Here is a 20,480-nt window from a genome sequence, read left to right as displayed (position 1 = left end):
TTTTCAAGTCATGAATGTATTACAGACATATTGTAGCTATTCAATAAGAGCATTAAAGAGCAAGAAAAGGAAAACTCTCAAATATTACAGAAGAACATCAGCTGTCAGATATTCAAGATCCACTCAAACATGTTACCCACCAGGCCCTGCACTGAGGGAAAATGGTGGGCCTGGATGTAAGTGTCATCCCTTCTCCAGAGCATTTTTTAAGCCTGCAAGTGTAATATGGATGCTGGCACAGTTCCAGGTGTTCATGTTACTTAAATAAAGCATGTATAGGAGAGATTGATGATGCCATATTTATTTTAGACGTGGATCTTTTGAAACATACTGGAAAGATAACAGTAAACCCCTCAATTTTAGAACACACATCTATAAAATCAGTGTTCATTCCCTCTTCTAACACAAACTCAGTCCACTTCAAATAACTGACTAAATTTAAAAGGAGACTACCAATTCTGACTAAATAAAGCAGTTTTTCTCCTTCACAGTGGGCTAGACAGTACTTTAAGTTCAAATATCATATTACTTTTCAATACTTCTTAACACGGGAGAATGGAAAAAATTACTCATGACACCAACTCTAGAGAAATTAGCATCCAATCACATTGTTTTCTTGCCAACTCAAAGTTCAGAAAGGGGAAGAGAAAGGAATGGTCATCTATTTTCTCCCTTCATCAAGTGCTGACTGTATACTACCAGAGAAGGCAGTGCAGAAGCAAGATCTACTGGGAAAAAAATCCACTTGTAAAAAAAAACTTAACTGTTAAAGGGAAGTGCAATTATTTCCTACCAGACTGGCACAGACAGGCAACAATCAAAAAATAAAAAAATACACAGAATATTTACTTCATAAATAGTTAATTCATTAACTATTATTAATTAATTAATGCTTGGAACTCAGCACAACTGAGCCACAGCATTACCTCTGAGCACTTTCCTTGGCCTGACTATTTTGGGAGCATGTAAAAAAAGCCTCTCTCCATCACCCAGGTTAATTTGGTCAGTAACATTTCAACACACCTAAATTAAAAGCTGCACATCTGGAAAGCTGTTTTGATCACACATAGTGTCATTTGTATTGCAGAAATATGCAAAACTACTAGGGAGCACACTGGAGAATATAACTTAGAAAAGAGATTCTCATATTGCACCAGATACAAAAATAGACTCTTTTTATATAGAGGACTAACCTCTATTCATAGAATTCAGGAAATGTTATTGCTATGTTACAGTAAAACTGTCACTGAAATGTCTCCAGTTCTAACAATCATCATTCAAGGGGAAGGCAACAGGACCTTTTTAAAATCATAAATTAATAAATTTAAAAATTTAAATTTAAAATCATTAATCTCATAAAGAGAGCATACTCATTCCCATTACATATTTACTACATTTACAAAGAAGTGCAGAAGTGGCACTACTCTACATATGAATGCAAATTTTTATTGTCTTTTATTTAGAAATCCCTGCAGCTCTGCACAATTTATTTACTTGACACATCTATATTTTCGGATTGATAAGGTATGAAATTGTATGAAATTTCCTCTATAATAAGTTTTCTACTGTCCAGGTTTCTATTTTGGTTGAAATATGAATAATAAGAGCAGTTTTGTTTCTGTTTTCTCATCAGCTTTCATTTGCACATTTATATATAGGTCCTCCTCAAGAATATGAATCTTGGAAGGCTACTACTAATTCTTACAACAATTGGAAATAATATGGGGAAATACAGAAAGCTAGCTAGGATAAGCTGAAAAGCTGAGCCTGAATTTGCACCTCAGCTTTTCTGGACAGTATATTCCAGCACAGATGCCTGTCATTCCTCCAGAGGAGTTGAACTGCCAGCCTGGGCATGCTCATTGACCTATTTAGGGCAACTGTGAGAACCATCACATTCCTGTACTTCAATATTTTAGTAAGTTTAGAGAAAACAATATTCCAAAGCAAGCATGCAGGAAACAACTTGAAATAGCAACCCACAAGTCCCTGAAGTGTCGCAGAGGAAGGAATAGCTGCCCTAGCAGCTGCCCCGCATATTTCTCCCTCTTGTGCGCTTTTCAGTGCTTAAATCATAGAATTATAGAATTACTTAGGTTGGAAAATACCTTTAAGATCAGTGAGTCCAACTGTTAACCCAGCACTGCCAAGTCCAGCACTAAACCATGTCTCTAAGCACCACAGCTACACAGCTTTTAAATACCTCCATGGATGGGGACTCTACCATTTCCCTGAGCAGTCTGTTCCAACGTTTAACAACCCTTTCTGTGAAGAAATTCTTCCTAATATCCCATCTAAAACCCACCTGGTACAGCTTGAGGCCATTTTCTCTCATGCTATCCCTTCTTAGTTTGGAGAAGAGACCAACAGCTGAGAAACACATTTTTTAAAAGCAAACTGGCCATTGTCATTCATCTGCACATTAAGGGTACATATATGTGACCCATCAGCTTTTTAGCTGTGTCTACACAGGGCAAGAGAATATTTGTGTGTCCAGCTTCTTTGCAGCCATTGCAGCTGGAATGATCTCAGACCCCTGAGCAATCCACATGGCACTGTGCTGGTGCTCAGAGCACCACGATGTCTTCTGCTAGAAACTGTCTGTGTAAAGGTCCTTTCAATATGAGCTGTCCCGGCTCTTCCACATTGTGTAAAGGTACTGTTTGAAAGAGCTGGATGCTTTCTACCTGAACTAAAATTTATGGTAAATGGCTTAAATTTAAAACTAACACACAATCTTTCCAAATCTCCCACAACTGGCCGCTGCCAGTATTGAATTTACACATGTGATTACTTTAGAATTGGTCTGGCAGCCATGAACTTATCAAAGCTCCTTTTCTAAGGTATCAAATAAACACAGTTCTCATTCCTCTGCTAAGCATCCAGTATTAGATTAAAATTTTTATGGTCAAAATAAACCCTTTCACCATTGGTTTGACTTCTATGTAACACAAGGCATAAGTCCTGCTAGATTTCATTACTCCTCTGTCTGGAAATAATACTTTAACAAGACCATGTCTCTTTTGTGACCCTTGAACAATAAAATATTGCCTCCAAGTCACTGATAAAGATATTGAACTTTTCAGAGCTGAAAAAAATCCTGAGATACCTTAAACCCACAAGTATTTTATTATTTTTCACAGAAATACATATTTTAAATTGCATTTTCTCCAGTAACACAGGAGGCCTGCTTTGCTTTTTCATTAGCCTTATTTCTTAAAAGAAGAAGTAAGAATTCAAATGTCTTTCAAGGGTAAAAAACTAAGTCAGCCAAAATTCTGTAAACTCTCATTGGACCAGGATCGTTGCATTTTCACTAAGAGCCTTACCTTTAATCTAATCTTTTTGATTTTTTAAAATTCATCCCAGATACACCTAAGAAAAAACTAACACTTCCTCCACACCCAACTCAGCATGGTACAAAGAAAGCTTTTATCACATTTTATTTTTTTTTAAATGACTGACAAAGCATTATTTGGACATTCTGATTTAAGGAACTCGACAAACTTTTCAAACTTTTTCAACATATTCATTTGCTATTAATAAAATGGGAAATAGGAATTTTTGCCAAGATAGATAAAATTTACATTTAAGAAGTATCTACCATATTTATAGGGACATCTAATACTTCCATAAGTACCATCACTAAGGAAAAGCATCAGGAAAAACAGAAAACCTCATTCTTACTATTCATAATTATTTTCATTAAGTTACTTTTCTTTAGGGTCTTTTGCTTTTTTACTGCCTATAAAGATAGTTTCTGACCTTGGTTTCTATTACAAGGCTTTGCTGATTGGTTGATTTTATTAAACTGCCAGTATTCACATCCCTGTAAGCCAGACTGATTGTTAGCTACACAAGGCTTATCTCAACATTATTTCGTGAGAGTTTATTCACATATTTTAAGCAGAAAACAATCACCACTCCAATTTTGATGTTTAACTGTTTCCCTTTGATCCAGCTTGATTCTTTCCATCCTCTTTAAACCATCCCTCTCTTCCAGTGCTGAACATGTGTTTCAGGTAAATCTCCACAAAACTGCAGCTGTGTATATCTTGACAATTATTCATTTTTTTTCCACAGTCTATCTCTTTAAACATTGCAAGGTGATTTAACATATATCTCTGCAAAATTAGATGAACACTTGGGATCCAGAGGTCATACCACCTCAGGATTTCCAACACTTTCATATCAGCACTCAGACTAATGCCTCAGTATGTTTTCATTGCATTGAAACCCCACCTAAGAAGCACCATCCTCACACCTGAAATATACACGGCTCCTGGTAAGGCATAACTTCCAGTGAGATTGCCATGGTTTGAAGTAAATAACTAGCAGTACTCCAAATAATATTTTAAATACTTTGAATAAAAATGGTCCTCAGTAATTACTTGCCCTGTCAATACCTTACAAAACAGGCCTGTTATTTTTGGCAGCAGTCAACACTGCTTCTTTTGGACACTCAGTCCCACACTGACTACACGGAACTATTTACTGGCTTGGTCACACGGGACTTTCTGCTAGGTCAAGTTTTTAACCATAAATAAGCAGTTTCCATTTCTCTTGCTTATTATATAGGCAACTGTATAAAAATGCTCTACTTGCTTCTCTTTTCTCTCCTTGATTTTATGAGTAACAGGATAATATCCTAGTTAAAAATACCTCTGCTAAAACTAACAGTAACAAGGACTTTAATAATACCCATCTCAAATTGAGTGAGTTGCTCCTCAAAGTTTGTTGTTGGAGTTCTGTACACAACAAAACAATACAGGATGAGAGTTTGTGAAGTTGGGGTTTTTTGTCACCTGCTTTTGAATAAGAATTAATCTTTCTGGAAAATTTGCAGGTTGTGCACCTCCGCATTATAGTTGCCAAAAGTACATTTTTAAAACTTCCTTTGAAGCAGGGAGGCCCCCACAGAATAGGAGAAGGAATTAATCTAAATGGAAAACATCTGCACATTTAAAAAAACATGTTCAACATAATTATTATTTATATATGCACAAGTTGCAAGAGTGATTTCTGTTGTGTCTTACTATGGAAAATCCTGACTAGACTAAGAAAATACAGCCTAAAAATACATTTATTTGCTCAAGAGGTTTAGCTTTAAAGATAAGGCATTGCAATTCCATGCCAGCTTGGCCTAATATAATCAGCTTAGCCAGCAAAATGTGGATGCTTTTTGGTCATTTCAGTTCTCTACAGTGACTCATCAACTGGTTACATGAACATAACTGTTAAGGAGGGAACGGGGATGTGCCACTGGTGTTGAGGGAAGAAACTAAGAGAGATGGTGTCATAGGATCCCTGACTTTGATAAAAAGCCTGAGAACTATATCCAAGCTCCCGTTAATGAATACTATCAGGCCCATGTCATGTAATCAGTTTAGGGGTACAGCAACAAAGTCACACCTGTTCCCAACCCAAGAGCCAAATTCAGAGGTCTCATTCCCTATGGTCCTAATAAGAAGCCATATCCCAAAATGAAAAAAAAAAACAACAAAAGGCATCTTCCTGATCAGAAGGTATTTCAGAGCATCAAACTTCAGGTCACACAAATTTTATGCACATCGTAATACTTTGTGTGCCACTCCTTCACAGACATTGAACTCAATGCTTAATCACAAGAACAGTGACATAAAAGTTGGGCTAGTAACACAAAGAAGCCCGTTTTGCTGTGCTGTGTGTATATATAGATGTTTGATATCTTTCAAGCAAATAATATGCTACAAAAAGTTAAAATTACAATGAAACACAAGCATAAAAGCAAAATGAAAAGCCTACTGAAGTAACAGAAGTAGCCATTAACTGCCGAGAAACATTCATTAATGGATTACAAAACTGGCCCAACTGCTCAAAACCAAAATAACTGCTCAAACCAAAACTAAAAATGCTTTATAGCTAATGAGACTTATATGTGAATTGATATGGCTTCTTGCAACAGTGCTCAGACGCATCTCGCAAGAAAGCCTGTCTGCTTTTAGAAGGGGGCTCTGGTGGGACAGAGAGAGAGGGGAGCAGACATTCCTTGTTCAGTAATGCTTTCATCATGCAGTGTCTAAATGACCCCACTGGGGCAGGGGTGAGGGTGTGTGTATAAAGCTGAAGATGCACACACCCAACCCAACAATCGAGAAGCTCCAGCTAAATTTACTGGTGCAGGAATGCTTTGTTTAGCTATAATACACATAAATCTCTGATACATTTATCATGCATAAAGTTTAACACATGTATCACTTATAATAGAATATATTTACTTCTACAAAAGCGTAAATACATTGCAGGTGGTTTTCTTTTTAGTTTGACATCATTCAGAGTCTTCAAGTATTGCAGTACTCTTTCAGACAAAAAAAAGGGGAAGATCAAGGCCAAGTAATTAACCAGCAATCCCAAGAGTACTGTAAAGAAAAGAGTCAATTCTCAACAAGTTTAAATCTCTGAATTTCACACAAATAGGAAGCCAAGTTAAAGAGGGTAAGGTCCACCTACGTGAAGCACTAGAACCTCACTTGGGAAAAATTTACAGTGCTTTTTATAACTAAAGGGAACACACAACTGAATTACATAGACACCCCTTACCAGCACAGATCAGACTACAGCCTCAAGCATTTCACCAAAATGAAATAGTTATTCTGAATCTGAATTCAAAGTTCACATCAAAAAACACTGTAGAGAAATTCTGTGACAGAACTGGAGAATGAACACTGCCTTGAATTATATTTTTAACTCTATGACTCTCCTCTTCTTGAGACCAAATTTCCCACAACATATTTTAACATGTGCAGTGTATGAAGCACAACAGTGTCCTTAATTACATAAATATTACAAAACAGTCCACACTGCACATTAGGATGAGTATATCTACACTGTATATTAGGATGAGGCATTTTCCTTACGACGTTTTAGTTTGCACAGAATCAAGCCAGTATTGTAACAAAACCCCTCAGTACACTTCAGAAAAGGAGTTACCTCATTATCTGTTCCCACATCCAACATCACTGGTAGACACTGATAAGGTTTTACTCCTCCACATGCTGTATAAAGTGCCAGTTTACCAACAGGAATGCCCATTCCATAACAGCCAAGATCTCCAAGCCCAAGAATACGTTCACCATCAGTCACCACAATAGCCTGGAGGAAGAAATGAAGGCATTGTAAAAATCACTTCCTTGCTTGTATGTATCAAGTATTCCATTATTCTCTTACCATAATTTTTTATTTTACATGTATAAACTGTAACAGCTGCAATTAAAGCAACAGTACAACAAAAGCAAAAAATTGTTCTATTATATTTTACTGTGGTTTTGTTACACTATTTTAGACCCTTGCTTCACTCTAAATGGGACTTTCACATAAAACTTTTAAGAATACACAAGGGATTTAGTATTTAGCATTACAAGAGAACTGGCATTGCTCCCTCTCACATTTTTCTGTCAACAGTATGAAAACAGAATAGGAAGGGAAAGGAAATTATCCACAAAAAAAAGAAGAACCACAAACTCCTGGGTTTTGTCATGTCTGTTTTCAGCAGAACCAGAGCCAGTCACTCCTACTGGCCTTTGTCATGGCTGTCTACAAGCACCTGGTTCTTACCCTTCAAGGATCTGTGTCTTCCTCCCTTGAGTAAATAACACACTCCATCATACCTACACATATCAGGAAGCATGTGTTCTCCTTGACAGAAATATAATAATTTAGTAATCCCCAAAAACTGTCTATGCTAATAAGAAATTTCATAATAAAGGAGAGAAGTGCTCAGTATGGCAAACAGGTGACAACACAATAATTTTCTTGTCATACTCAGTAGCAAGCCATTTTAGTTGGAAATTAAAGGGTTTTTTTTAAGAGAGATCATTAAGTACTGTAAGTGGGGAACTATTACTTAAACTCTAGAGTGTGGTTGCCAAGAATCATGTGGGGTCTCTACCCTTGGAGATACTCACAACTCAAAGGCTGGACATAGCCCTGAGAAACCTGTCCTAGCTGACCTCGTTTGAGCAGGAGGATGACCTAGATGAGCACCTTCCTACCTCAACCATGTTTTGATTTCCTGAAATGCAGAAAAAGCATTCAGGGTGCTTTTTTACATAATATTCAATGCAATTGACCAATTATCAGTAAAGGACACCTATAGCTAAAAAAGTGTTTAAATGCCTCAAATATTGGCTATAATAGCATTCTTTCTATTGAAAAAAATGAATTAAGAAATCACCAAAATCTAAACTGATAAAAAGCTCATAAAAAATATTTTAACCAATTCATCTTAGGTACAAAACAGCATCAGCTTTGTATGCACCTAAAACTTTACTTACCTTGATGACACTTTCTGGCCAGGATTTAAGCATTGTAGCAATGTGACCCCGGTCGTGGATAGAAATAAAAAGACCTCTGCAAATAAAAAAGTACTTTTCATATAAACAGGTAACTAAATAATTCTAAATCAATATAATAGAAATAAAGTAAGTATAACTGAATAAAATAATACATTAAACCTATGCAAATGTGTTTCTAATATACATACATTCAGTTCAATAGTAGAGCTTAATTTTGTATGAAAAAGTAAACCAATCATCTGCATTTAGAAGTCAGAGAATAAGTAACTCAGCAAAGCTTTACTGAGCAGACAGAACCTGTAAGAGTCCTTTCTGAAACCAAAGCACTCAGCCCTTGGTCTGTTCCAATGTGTTCATTTGTTGTCCCTGATCATAACTGAGTTCCTCCTATGACAGCAATCACTACTGCCCCAGCAGTCGTAATATTCACAAACAAGAACAGGCCAAAGCTTTAAGCTGTAAACAAAACCTGAAATAAGTCAGATATTAGCATTACATAAAATAAATCAGGAGCATTGAATTATGTGTTTGGAAAACAGCCTCCCTATTTCTTTAGATTGTCATTTTGTGTCCACTCAGAGTTCATTCAATTCAATTTCTTATCTACTTTTTTCATGTGAGATGGTAGAAAAATGCCATCTCTCAAAACCCATGAATGCACTTAAATGCAATCTCTCAAAATCTACAAAGGAAGCATCAAGGAAGAAGCCCATGCCAAAGATGCCTTCTTGTAATTACACTTTGCATTACTAAGTATAAGGCATCATCTTCTAGAATTATTCTAAAGCATGTCCTGTTGCCCATTTTAAAAAATTTAAAGCTAAACTTAGAGAAAATTATTGAAAAAATAATTGAAATCTAAGTCTACCGGAATATGACCTTATATTCATACAAGTGGGTCTTATAGGTCTAAATAAACTAATAAATCAAGAAATGCTTATCAGCTATGACTGCACATATACCAAGTCAAGCAAAAAATCTCCTGTAGTGTTAAATGTATACTAACCAAGGCAGAAAAATTAGTCCAAACATTATATTTAATCTCATATGTTTAAATACTTCAAACATATTACATTATATGTTTGTATATAAATTATCATGCAATTTTTATTTTTATATGCACGCATTTTTATATGCATGCATTTATATACATGAATTTTGTATTTCATATTTAAGTGTCTTTATTCCTTCTTTGATGCAGAAATATGCAACTGAGATTCTTTATTATTTGGGACAAAAATCAATGTGATCTATGTTGTGATTAACCAAAGTATTTCATTTTACGCATTTTTCCCTAGAAGAAGAAATTCTCTCATCCTGGCATTTCAAATTCTTTCTCCTTCTGTGTCCATTTCCCATGCTCAGAACTAACACACACAGGCTGGGTATTAAAGTATCTCGGTTGTTTCTTAATAATGTTTTTTTTTCTCAGTTGTTGCATCTGTCAGCAAATAATTTCTCCATCCCAGTGGAGGCAACAGGTCTTCAGGGACAGGAGGGTTAATTTAACACTTTTGAAAAGTTCTGGTATTTACTGCACACAAGCATATCTATTTGTGAGCCATCTACCTGAAAAAAGATATCCCTTAACAATGAAATCCACAAAACAGAAAAGAAAAATACATAATGCTTCCTTTCTGATGTATTGTACCATGCATCATTTTATAAAACAGCCTGTGAACTGTTAAATCATAAAGTGCATCTTATCAAAATTGCTAGCCTCAAGAGACAGCTGTGACAGAGTGTGAAAGCAAGCACAGAGTGCTGGAAGAAAGCAATCTTGTGGGATCACTCCTCTCCTTGTCTCCATTCTCCAATTTACCCCACCCCAATAGATTTGTGTTAAATGAAGCAAGATTTTGTATTGATTTTGTAAAGAGTCAGAGCCCAGCCCAGTGTGCCTAAATGCCCTCTTCCTTGCAAGCTAGAGAGAGAGGTCACCACAGAATAAATTCCCCAGCAAAGGAAAATAAAGGCAGGGTGGCTGCTCCAGAAGGAATTTTGTTAGAACGTTTGTAAGGACCTTTGAATAAGTATTGAGAGCGTATTTCAAAAATCTGTTCAAGCAGGATCGGATTCAAGCCACAAAGGAAAATAGAAGCTGAAGTGTAAATAGTGATGTCAAAAGCATTCCACTCTCCTCTTTCTCCCTTTCCCTCCATTATTTCTGTAGTTTAGTAAGACATTTCTGGATACACTGGCCTGACCAAGAAGATGCTCTTAAATTTAAGGGAACAGAATAAGAGAGAAGATTTTTTTTCTTCTTTTATCTGGATCTCTTTTAGTTATCCTTCATTTCTTTAACTAAAACACTTTTCTTCTGTAAGGTACTCTCTGCAGGTAGATACACAAGGTTGGTAAGAGGAACCCTGACTCACAAAGGTGTCAGCCACAAGAATACTCAGCTGGTATCACTGGGACTGAATTCACTGGTAATTCTACCTGCAGACAGCCATCAAAAGGTAGCATTACATGTGGTTTTCTTTTCTTTTCCATGAGGTCGTGCTATAGCTAGGGAAATTACCAACTGCACACATTTATTTGAAATGGGATAGGGCTGAAAAGCTGAAAAGATAGCCAGCAATTTGGCTACCTAGCAGACATTACAGTTATTTTGGGGCTATCACAGCACAGCTACAAGAAGAATGAAGCATGGGGAAAGCTAGATGATTTAAATGGGATTCAGTTCTACATGGATTTCAGTCTGGAAATATGACTGAATTATCCATTTTAGTATAATGTTAATGATAAAAATAAGCACTGTCATGCCAGTGATGCACACCCTGCTCTGCTGTATGAGGAAAAGATGGCCTGCAGGATGTGCACTTGCACTTGTCTGACAAAGCACTTCAGGATGGGGCTGCTAAAGCAGATGGACAAGTAATATATACAATCACATGGACAAGTAATACATACAATCACATGAAGAAAGAAGCAAGACACAGGGAAAATATTATGGGGAAGAATATGCTGTTTGTTTTTCAGCATGCACATATTCACATTTCTAAGAAGAAGAGCAACTCATGGGGAAGCAGGATTAAGTTCTCTTGTACACATTTTCAGAGCAGTCCGGGTTGGCAAGCTCACTGGAAAAGCAACTGTAGGTTTTACAGCACAGTGTGGTCCTTTCTATTTTAATTGGTGTCTCAGTTATATGTACTATCTTTCCTTGCAAGGCAAGAAGGCAAATCACCAAAACTGCGAGTTAAAACTCTTCCGAAGCTTGCAGCCTCAGATCAGTGTTCTAATTAATGTGCTCATTTTGAACATGGCACAGTGCAGATTTTCTAGCCTAAGCACATATGATAGAACTTGCCTAAGAACATTTGCAGAAGTGCTCATCTGGAACCAGTTTTCCCCAGTGAGCCCCCAGCTCAGGACTGGCTGATACCAGCCCAGCCAAAGCAAGCACTGCTAGTGACACCCACTGCAGCTAGCCAGAAAATGTATGAAACTACAGCAGAGGAATAACTAGACAAAGAAGTAACTATGCCTCCTTTCTTCTCATCACACCAGCAGTAAGATTGAAGAGTAAGGGGGGGAAGCCCACATGAGGACATCGAGATCCTATCAACAAAGGGTGGATCTATTTTGGGTCACTGAGCTCACTACACTGCAGCAAATTTTACCAGTTATGTAGAGGTCATTCTACAGGACATGATTTGGGTCTGTTTTATTAAAATTCTCATCTTTGAGAACAAAGTCAACAGAATTAAATGGAGCATTTGTTTATTATGTATCAAGGAAGCAATGATCTACCAGCAATGTATTTGTCTATTTTCTATTAAAGAACAGTTTAGGAAAATGTGTCATTGTAACAGAATAATCCTTTCTTTCCTCTTCTTATAACAACAGGAGGCAATCTTAACATGTCTCAGAAAATGCCAAACATGTTTAATAAAAAGAAGTTCAGACTTTTCTCACAACCCTACATATTCAAGACTGTTATTTGAATTATGAACTGTACATAGAGTTACAGTAGAGGTGACTTCACTTCCCCAGGCAGCCTAAACCAAAAAGCCCAATAATAATAACAAAAAAAAAAAAAAAGAAAAAGAAAAAAAGAAAAAAAAAGAAAGAAAAAAAGAAAAAAAATCCTAGGGGCAAGACAAAGACAAAGTTTATTTCTCAGCCTAGACTCTTCCAAGCTTCTGCACCTGGCATGAAACAGGTAAACTACTTCTACTTCCCTGGTCCCCACTGAAATTCCCTTGTATTTTTAAAATCATAAAAAGCAATACAATACAAACTTTGTACTAGGAATTAAGAGTACTTAGATCCTCCCCAAAGAACATTCTGCTCTTTTTTCACCACAATTCCAATTGTGACTGTTTAATGTGGTCTCATTTCTTCATATAAAATATCCTCAATGTTTTCATTACACCTTGCCATAGTAAGTTCCTTTGCATTGCAAGGCCACTGAGGCTTATTAAATACAAGAGATGGGCTGATTTAAGAAATGCAGCTGTTGGCAGCTTTCTTTATTTTCTTTACCTTTCCTTTTGTACAGGGATGAATTTTATTACTTTGCAATATACAGGTATGTTTTTCAATATATAAAATAGTTGATGCTGAAATAGCAGCTGCTACTGACTATCAGCCTGAATTCATCTGTGTTAAAGAAACGTGGGCTTTACATATTCTAGATGTGGCAAAGTCAAATGATATTTAAACAGGAAAATTTGTAAGAAAGAAAATAAAGACTAAAACAAAAACAAAAAATAGGACAGCAACATTAAAAGAACAGTAGGTACTGCTAAAACCTCTGAAAGTGTGGAGCTATACATTAGTAAGATGTAGTTCATAAAAAAATAAATTGCTCATAAAAGCAACATATGAATGACAATGAGGGTAAGATACTAATCCTGAAAAGACATAAAAGTTTATAAATATTAAGTGTTACTTCATGCTTAGCACTTGGTTTTGTAAATGACTACTGATTATAAAATTTTATTTTGTAGAAGACATCAAATACTCCTAAAGACAGATGCTAACATCTGCCAACTCTACTTTGTTATACATAAAAGAATAATGAAAGCCTCCTATATTTTTATAGTGACTCAAACGCCCAATCTGGCATAAGAGTGTAGGGAAATTATTAAAATACAGAAAAACACAGTCTTCATAATCCCTGTAAATGGGAAATGCTTATGTCAAGGGGTCTGAACAGTCTATCTTCAGCTGCAGGAGCAAACCAGCATTTAGTTTTATTTTAAGAATTTAAGAATCTCTTCTGAAAAACACTGTTTCGTGACAGTCTTTATCCAGTGTTGGCAGCCTCTGTAGCCTTCTTTCCCATGCCCAAGTCCATCAAAGCTGCTCATCAATCCCTATTAGTGAGTGTCATGCTTCAATAGTCACTACAGTTAAAAATAACCTCTACAGAGAAGAGAGAAGTACATTTTGGACCACTTACAGAACCATACAGTATCCAACGTGAATTAGCCTTTAAAGCAGGAAAGTGATAAAGTTAACCAGAAAGACAGCAGCTGTAAGCCTGGCATTTGAAAATATGACCTCAGGGCAATGAAGTTTCAGAAAAGAAAGAATAAGGTTAGAAGAAATAGAAGGTACATAACTCTAGTGACACAAAGATTCAGATGCTGGGAAAATCTTTTCATACAAATGTTAAAACATTATTTAAAAATAAATTATAATGATAAAAAAATTAAAAATACAACTGGGGTAGATAGCTACTTAAGATTATAATTTTACTAATGCAAGCCCCAGTGAGTTGCAGTGCTCTCGATGCTGCCAGAAGTGAATACAGTATCCACACTGCACTCAAGCCTGTCCAAGATCTTCAACCAGAGTCCATAGCTCTGCCTTGTTTCTTTGACAAATGACAATGGACACTGTGTGATTCACAGAGACTGATCCAGGGGGCACTCAGTCAGAAGAGCTGGTTCAAACAACTCCATAGGTTCCAGGAACTTCCACATAAAATTCCTTCTGCCCACATCTTGGGTTTACTCAGAAAACCAAGCTCAGGTCTCAGCACATTCCCTCTTCCACCTCATGCAGGATTAGGGAAGCAGGGAACCAGGGGCTGCTATTCCACAATTTGCAACCTAGTGAGTTGTGTAACTTGCTGTAACACTCCTGATAAACCTGCAGCAAGGCCAGATCACAGACATTGCCCCATATGCCCTTCTGCATCTGCAACAGGCTCCAGAGCTTGCATACAGCGGATATCTTCTAAATTGTAACACAAGAGAGTGGGTGACAGTGAAAAAAAAATTAGAAGCTGCCCATAGCAGTTCAGACTGAAGACAAATGACAAAGGAACAGAGACAAAACCTGCATCAGTCCTGTCTTACTACTTTTCTCCAAAAGGTCTGGACTTTTTGAGCTCCTTGAGATTCTTGCTACCAAAACATGTAATCTCTACATTATGAGTTTGAGCATACACAGATTTTTGTAAAAAACATCATTTTTCTTGAAACATTTTGCTTTTACTCTGTAACATGCCCACCAAATAGGCTCCAGAAGTGGGCAAAGAAGTCAAGGCTTTGGTACCATAAAAAGCAACCCAATGAAGCAACCCAACCTTGACTGCTCTCATGCAATCCCCAAAAAATTATATTGTGAAAATAATCAGAGTAACACCATTACAAGCCTTGCACTGGAAAACTTTAAAACCAATTTTACATGGTACCAAGAATAACTACAACTTGACACTTGACTAATAATCAAAAAACCTTTAGTTAATTTTGGAAACCATAATGTTCACCTCAAATACTAAAAATACTTCATAGTAAAAACTTCATGGACTTAGTCATTGCAGACGTTTTGCATTACTCATATAAAATACTCTTTACTGTATATCTAGATATCTAACACTGTTTTTCATTTAGTGCCTCACCTCCTCTACTTACACAGTGTTTTGTGGTCTAAATGTCCAAACTAATGATGCATACTTTTCATACAGAAAAAGACTAAATTGAGTAATATTTTTATAGTCACTCCTTAAAACATGAATTTATTGATTTTACTATATTCCTAAAATATCACGAATCTAGACAATCAGCTTTTACATATTGCTACTTAACCACGCAGCAGCAATTCAATGGGATGTGTTTGTTTGCAAAGGAAAAGGCAGACTGCAAAATACTATGGTTTAAGCACTGGAGCTCTTTTGCTCCAGAAGCTACTTAAATTCCTCTGACAGTTGCTCAATAAATAACTTAATTACTTACACTCTAATGGGCACAAATAGAAGTATTTGAAGACCGTGAATGAGAGAACAGTTTACCAGTGCCAGACCCATTCATATTTAAGACAAAAAATAACCTACTGTTCTGTTTCAATAGTTATCATGTTTGTATTATTTTATGCAAATGTTAACTGCGTAGAAAGCCATGAACATCATGTTGCAATGCTGGTGACGCTTTTCTAAAAAAAACCCCAACTTTTAAATGCTACTTAAACTGTGAAATACTCAAACAAGTGAGATCACTGTTCTTATTTACTTCAACAACTTGTGCTGCCTTGGCTCATTGGAACATGGAAAATTTCCTGTATCTAGACAATAACATCTTTTAAGGCCTGTTAACTGACCTTTAAATCACCATAATTTGCTCTCAGTAACTATCAACCAGGATAAAAGTAAAGACTTACTAAAAAATGCTTATCCTTATGCCATATCCTACCCAACTTCAATGAAAAAGTCACTTCTGACATGAGACACCATCTTCCATTAATAGAGCTGACTCTAACTGCTGAAAATGAACACTGAAAAAGTACAAATCTCCCTTTACCATTTGCACATTTTTAAAAATGCAAACAAGCTGATGAGTAGAACTATTTCTGCACTTCCTGTTAAATTTACTGCATGAATGAATGCATGACACAGACCAAATTTTTAGTACTGTGTTCAATAACAACTTTTAACATGGGGAAAACAGCTGCAGGTCCAGCTCTATCTCAGATAGAGAAACAGAGAAGCAGCATGATTATTCTTAAGACTTATGTAATCTGATGTTAACAAAGTTCAAATACACCAGTAGTTTTCTGAAATTCACTCACAGAAGAAGTATTAATATTTTTCCAGAAAAACCCAGGACAAATATAGTACCTATACAAAGTGGTTTTAATCATAGGAATCAAATATATTTACGAAAAAAATAATTATTTTCTGACTCAATAAAAATTACTAGAAGCCTTTATCATAAAATTTGAGAAAATAATTATAACAGATGGAACCCCAAGGAAACATTTTAGGCATTAAAAATCTGTAATATATCTGGCTACTGTGCTAAAAATTAACCTCATCCATCAGAGACAAATAGCCTTATACTTTCCTTCCTTTTTATAAAAATTCAGTCATGACCCCAGGTAAAGATTTCCATTTCATGAAGTCAGAATCAACATTTTGGGGAAAAGACACAGCACGCAACGATCTCATCTAACACAACCTGATATTGCTGGTCTTCACTACACACATACAGGAAACAAAGCACAGGATACAGAAAGGACCTAGAGAGGAGTCACAGCCAGTGCTCTGGGTGATGGGATATTCAAATATTATCATCTAGCAGTCACAACAGAAGTGTTTCTGAAACGCCATTAGGGAGCTTCCAGCCTCCTCAAGGGAATCAAAGGCTCAAGTCCAGTGTCAGAAAGCACACAAGATTTTCTGAGGACGTTGCCTTTGGAAGCCTACATGGCATATTTTATACCATCTTCCAAAGACGACATTTGTTTCACTGTAAGACTGAATGAACAAACCATTCACCAAATGACTGGCATTACAACCACCCTCATGAAGAATTCCATTTCAATGCATGAACTGGAGCATTGCTACATTCTATGTTAAGTGGCAAAGTAAAAGTAGAAATAGGCACATTGCTTGCAGAATAAGGCAAAACAGAAATCTTTTTCAATACACTATTTTCTTGAGAATAACAAGTTCCCCATACTCAGATACTACTTATTAATGAAAAAAAACCCCAATATTTGAACAGAAAGCAAGCCATGTTCCATATTTTCATTGCCAGAGGCAAATATCTATGAGTCATGTTTAAGAAGCTCCTTTTGGATGACCAAGGGAAACTCTCAGACATACTGTTGCCTAAAACAGGCTGTATGAATAACCTGACCCTTAACATACAGCTCAGCAAGCCTGTACATTCATATGTGCTTTCAATAAATCTAAAGAACACTAAGAGAAAAATTAAAAGCAACCAAAAATACCCTCTGATACAATAAAGTTGTCATAATATTATGAACTTTTGAAATGGAAATGTGCTGCTGTGTCTCTGTAAGCTGCATCACAGCTTCATCTCAGGAACAGGAAGCTCCTCCTTTAGGCAGAAAATTCCACCAGAATGACAAAAAAAATAGGCAATTTCAGTATACTAGAGTACTAAAATGAAGATGTGAGAGCCCCTAAACTCCCTTCTTCTTTAAGACTAAACAAAAACTCATGTTAAAAGTAGTCACTTTGGAAATTAAGAAGCAAAAATGTGAACTTGCTTTTGACCATCTTTGTGCTAAAGGCATGGGTTCTAATTCAGTACAAACTGAAGCTTGTTCTTCTTTTTTTTTTATTTCTCAGAAAATGTTTCCCTTATTTCTGCCAGTTGCTTTTAAGCCTTCTATATCACTTTCTGCCTTCAGCTGGAAGTCCTTGCTATTCTTACAATAACAAATGGCTTTGTTTAGTTTATGCACATTTATCTATTTGATCTATGCTCCCAGCAGGCTATTACCCACCATTTTCTAAAAGACAGTGAATTTCATGCATGTGGCTTAATCACCTAATAATCATTAGCCAAAAAGCAGAACTGACATTCAGTGCCACCACTTAACTCAAAGAGCAGTGGTCAGGATGTCAGATGCCTCACAAACCTTTCTCCACCCAGCTGCAAGTTACATGATGTTACTGCTACTCTACAATAGATTCAGTAATGTTATTCTGACCTAGTATTTTTAAGTATATTATAATAAACGCTGCTGACATTTTTAATTCAGCTGTGCTCATAAGAAAACTTTATGCAGCTGTAAAACTTTGCTAAAAAGGGATGGAAGCATCTTGCAACAAATAAAAGGGTCCACTTCTATTCCAAAACTTTTTTTTCTTGTCTTTTCCAGAAGCCTCCTATGCATATGGCTCTCCCAAATGTAGCATGTAAAAAGTTCCTGGACCAAAACATCTAGCTATAAATACAGAGAAACACAAGATGTATTACAACACACCATCATCCCATTTGTTATGCTCTTAAGGGCTGAAAATATTTATACTTTGTCTTCACTTTTGATTTTTCATTTTAAGACTTTGCTATCTCTTTAGAAAGCTTGTAGATAGAGACAGAAAACTGTGATGTTAGAATAGCCAAGCTACTGCAAAGTTGCAGTGATTTTACCAGGGTTTTTCCTTCCTCTTTTGGACTTTACCAAATACAGTGACAGGAATTACTGTAGGGTGTTTTTTTAAAAGCTACTAAATATCTTGTCTTGGAAATGCAACAATGAGACAGTGTTGGACTGCTGAGTAATGACAGCATTTTGAACAGAGAAGCTGCTGAATGGGGAAGCAGGGGATTTGGGTGGTGCCAAAGGACGTGCAACATGTACAGAAAACGAGAGCTGGAGAAACTCCAGTGTAAGCACACCCCTAAAGGAAAACATCCTCTGGGCATGGGCTGGGATATACACAGAATGAGCTAATAAAGGAGCGTAATGCTTCTAAATCATTGACATCTCATCTGAATACTACTGGTACCTTTGCAATATTAGATGATAACATCAGGAATTACTGGGGACATGGAAAACTCTTTGCATAGAAGGACAGAGTAGGATTCCTCTATCTCAAAGAAGATCTGAATATTAAAAAAAAACTCTGCACTAGATGTTTATCAGTCAAATATAACAGTTCTCTGCTACAAGCTCATGTTACCAATGCAAAAATCCCTGCTGCTGGTGATACCTAATTGTAAACACACACAGCAACACCATTTATTTTTCATCCCACTGGTATCTGGAAGGAAGCTCTTTTCCCTTCCTAGCATAGCCCTAGGAAGGGAGAAAGATACCCACACATTCTTCTTGGGAAGAGTACTTCCTAAGCAATGAATTGCAAGGTGTTTGTTTTCTGTCACAGTTGTCTGTTTATTCATGTGACACAAGCTGCTACTGCCTGGGTTGTCCTAAACGAGTACTAGAATGGTCAGAATCCCAGTCCATGGAGATGGATATAACATGCAAACTACTGTAAAGAGCAAGCTACAACTTCAGGGCTGTCCCAGAGACACTCAAGGCAGAAGGGAGGCAACTGTACCTATCATTCTGTACAAAAGGAAGGATGGAGAAACATCATATGCAGACACTGCATGGGATTTGATAGGCTGTCCTTGAAACGGTATTGAACTAAGGAAAGCTAAAGTTCTCTTATCGAAAGGAAATGACTCTTAAGATTTGTTTTGGAAGTCAAATGATATTGACAATTAGGAAACTAAAAATCTGTCAGTTTTACAGAGGCTGTTTCATGAGGGGAAAATTTTAGTAGATAAATATGGCTTGTATAGAGTTAGAGCTAATAAATAGACCTCTCCTGTACTTGTATGACCTGATACTGTAGTGTTGCCAGTGGAATCCTTGGCCAAGTAAAGGTGTGAAATTGAAATAAAATCTCTGCTCTTAAAGTACATTTCATTAATGAGTATACTGCTTTGGGAAATTGGGCAGCTTGTAACCAGAAGGCAGGCATAGAGTCAAAATCTCCCTAAAACTCCAGGAAAATAGGAAGACATTGAAGAGTAACATGGTTATACATTGATACAAGTAGTAGTTGCTGATATGAAACTGTAACATGCCAAAATAGTACCTTATTTTAAAATGCAGATACATAGTTTATTTGTTGCAAAGGATATAGCCTACTTTTTATGCGGTATTGGCACTAGAAAGAAAAGATTAGTCAGAGTAAAGACATTTCACTTGGGATCATGTACTTTTTGTCCAGTCCTTTGCACGTAGATCCACAAGATGACTGTTTTAGTAAAGGAAACAAGAAGGTTCTAATAAATACTGCATTGCTTACTGTCACACAAACTGTCTTTCCCATTTAGTGAAAAGCATCTGTATGAAACTTCTTTGTTTCAGAGGACTGTCTTAGTAGGATATAATGAAATGAGAAAGATAATTACA

General features: G+C 36.5%; 1 protein-coding gene across 1 annotated transcript in view; it reads right to left on the bottom strand.

Annotated features, from left to right (window-relative positions):
* ME1 (malic enzyme 1) overlaps window positions 1-20,480 on the bottom strand; it is a 154,595-nt gene that overhangs the window by 81,084 nt on the left and 53,031 nt on the right. The window contains exons 4-5 of the mRNA XM_059467795.1: window positions 8,313-8,388; window positions 6,970-7,131 (exon numbers count right to left, since the gene is read on the bottom strand). Coding sequence (XP_059323778.1) covers window positions 6,970-7,131; window positions 8,313-8,388 — 238 coding nt within the window. The remainder of the gene's footprint in view (window positions 1-6,969; window positions 7,132-8,312; window positions 8,389-20,480) is intronic.

This window comes from Ammospiza nelsoni, chromosome 3, assembly GCF_027579445.1.
Source record: "Ammospiza nelsoni isolate bAmmNel1 chromosome 3, bAmmNel1.pri, whole genome shotgun sequence".
Classification (NCBI taxonomy): Eukaryota; Metazoa; Chordata; class Aves; order Passeriformes; family Passerellidae; genus Ammospiza; species Ammospiza nelsoni.
The sequence above is the reverse complement of the archived record's forward strand: the minus strand, read 5'-3'. Positions and strand labels throughout refer to the sequence as shown.